At 37.1% G+C, this 2,514-nt stretch overlaps 1 protein-coding gene across 1 annotated transcript in view; it reads right to left on the bottom strand.

Annotated features, from left to right (window-relative positions):
* Positions 1–2,514, bottom strand: part of LOC100945803 (GON-4-like protein) — a 104,904-nt gene that overhangs the window by 30,992 nt on the left and 71,398 nt on the right. Inside the window, exons 15-16 of the mRNA XM_012808510.2 lie at positions 1,901–1,987; positions 589–800 (exon numbers count right to left, since the gene is read on the bottom strand). Coding sequence (XP_012663964.1) covers positions 589–800; positions 1,901–1,987 — 299 coding nt within the window. The remainder of the gene's footprint in view (positions 1–588; positions 801–1,900; positions 1,988–2,514) is intronic.

Here is a 2,514-nt window from a genome sequence, read left to right as displayed (position 1 = left end):
CTCAAAAAAAAAAAAAAAAATAGAAAAATTGAGGCAAGAGGATTGCCTGAGCCCAACATGGAGGCTACTGTGACTTATGAGGCCATCTTACTCTACTCAGAGTAACAATTGAGACTGTGACTCAAAAAAAAAAAAGTTCTTGTGACTCTAAAATATTGAATGTTAGCCTATATAATTTGTGCCTACCTCTCAAATCAACATTTCATTGAAAATGGAGATATCACCTACCCTATAATCATGGGAAATAAATGTGTCGATCTTAATAAAAATTAAAAACCTACACGTAGCCATACTTTACCACTTGACTTTCATATTTACCAGACTCCAGCTCATGTTATCTTACACATTATACTTACCCTCTTATCCTCTGTGCCCACTTCTTAGCACTGAGTCCCATGTATGTATCCCCTACATCCTTATCCTAGTCACTGCCTCTGTACCCTACCTAAGCCTAGATATTATCATATAATTCCAGAACTCATATAATAAGCACAAAGGGAAGATAAATGAGAGAAGAAAGAAATTATAAATATCCTAAGTACTCTGTTCCTAGTGATTTATCTACAGGATAAGATTTCCACCTCTTACTGTAAGTAAAAACTGAAAGCTGACACAATCTGCCCCCTACCAGTCTTCTTGACAGTTTTATGAGGACTCCAGTCAATGTTGACATGTGTGTTGAAGTCTTCAATAAGTTGCATAGCTCCAATCAGGTTACAAGGCTGGAATAAAGTCTGAAACCTGGGGCTGAGCTGATGGTGAAGGGCGATGGAACTTTGAGCAAAGGTTCCCAGCTCTTTCTGGGAAAAAAAGACACAAAGGAGATCTAAGACAATTCCAGACAATTGATGCCAATAGCCTTTAGAATCAGAATAAGAAATTATCCTTCCTTTACTACAGGATAAAAACAGATAAAAATCATCATAGAGTCATTCACAATAAACATCATTCCATTAGGACTGCTCTTTGGCTGAGTCCTGACTGTACTTGTGATATACTCATTCACTCTTGTTTTATTCTTAGACTTAGCATTCCTTAGCTTTTTGGATATATGATCTAGAATTAAGGTACTCCAGAAGAAGGGCCATTACATTTCCAATTTTTTACTCTTTTGGTTTCTATGGATAAATAACACCTACAAGAAAGTATTCCTCATGATCCTCTAAACACGGTACGAGGTGAATACATCCTGTTGAACACCAAAGAATTTTAAGAGTACTAGCAGACATACTCCACAAAACTCCAAAGAGAATTAACATAAGTAGCTGAAAGTATCATCATTAACTGTCTGTAAGTTTGGGAGAATTTTTATTGGGTTTTAAATTTCGAATTTAAAGAAAACCTGTCTCCAAAATATTCAAAACATCATTAGCAAAATTAATTCTATACATAAAACACTAACATTGAGCCTAACCAATGGACAATGAATTCCATATCTATAAAATGCATAGCAGTATCAAAAACCTAAGGAGTAACGATGGCTCTAAAGATGAGGAAGAGAAGCAAATAAAAATATCAGAAGGATAGTATTTTTAAAAATTACATGTATTGTCTTATTTTAAGGCAAGCATGAGGTAAAGCACATTGAGTAAAGTGAGATATGTCTACCACATATCTGGGCCCCATTTATGGTCTGGGGTCCTGTTTTATATTGCCTGGGCTGCACCCTTCTCATGGTTCCCACATCACCATTGATGAATGCACTATTTATCTTTTTATGGAAATTAGTGGCTTATGTTCTTTCAGCAAACATAGGAAGCCATAAAAGAAAGCAGGCATAGTGCCCAAAAACACCCAGGAGAGAATAAATGTGATTATAATCGGTGAATAACTGTGAGAAATGACTGCCAAACTAATTTCATACTTGAGTCTTTAGAGTTAGGGACATTGGGAACCTTACAAGAAATATCCTGGTGGTACTGGCCTCTGAACTGAGACTGGGGTTGCAGGTGGCGAGAAGGTGGATTTGCGTCAAGAGCTGAACATGCTGGGGAGGGAAAGAGAGTAACATAGTGATGCATTACAACACAGCCATTTCAGGAATCCAGAAAGATCTTATGTTTGCAGCTATTATCACAAAATTATCCTTTGAAAGGACTGTGAGAACAACATAGGATCTTGCCATAAATTTCTCAGATGTATTCTCTTAAACAAAATGACAGAACCAGAGGAAAGTAAACCTCAAACCAGAGGGACTGAGATTAGAAAGAGGGAAAAAAAAAAACAACTACACATCACAGTGAAGCCTGTTCAATTTCACAATGGATTACTAAAGCCTCTTTGAAATCTACATTCCTCAATACTATTTGGTTCCTTACATTGTTTCTTTTTCTTTTTCTTTTTTTTTTTTTTTGAGACAGAGTCCACTCTTTTGCCCTGGGTAGAGTGCCATGGTGTCACAGCTCACAGCAACCCCAGACTCCTGGGATCAAGCGATTTTGTGGCCTCAGCCTCCCAAGTAGCTGGGACTACAGGCACCTGCCACCACATTAAACTAGATTTTTCCTTTTTTTT

Source organism: Otolemur garnettii, unplaced genomic scaffold (genome assembly GCF_000181295.1).
Source record: "Otolemur garnettii isolate 467f Iridium unplaced genomic scaffold, OtoGar3 scaffold00091, whole genome shotgun sequence".
In the NCBI taxonomy this organism is placed as follows: Eukaryota; Metazoa; Chordata; class Mammalia; order Primates; family Galagidae; genus Otolemur; species Otolemur garnettii.
This window is presented reverse-complemented; position numbering and strand designations above follow the sequence as displayed.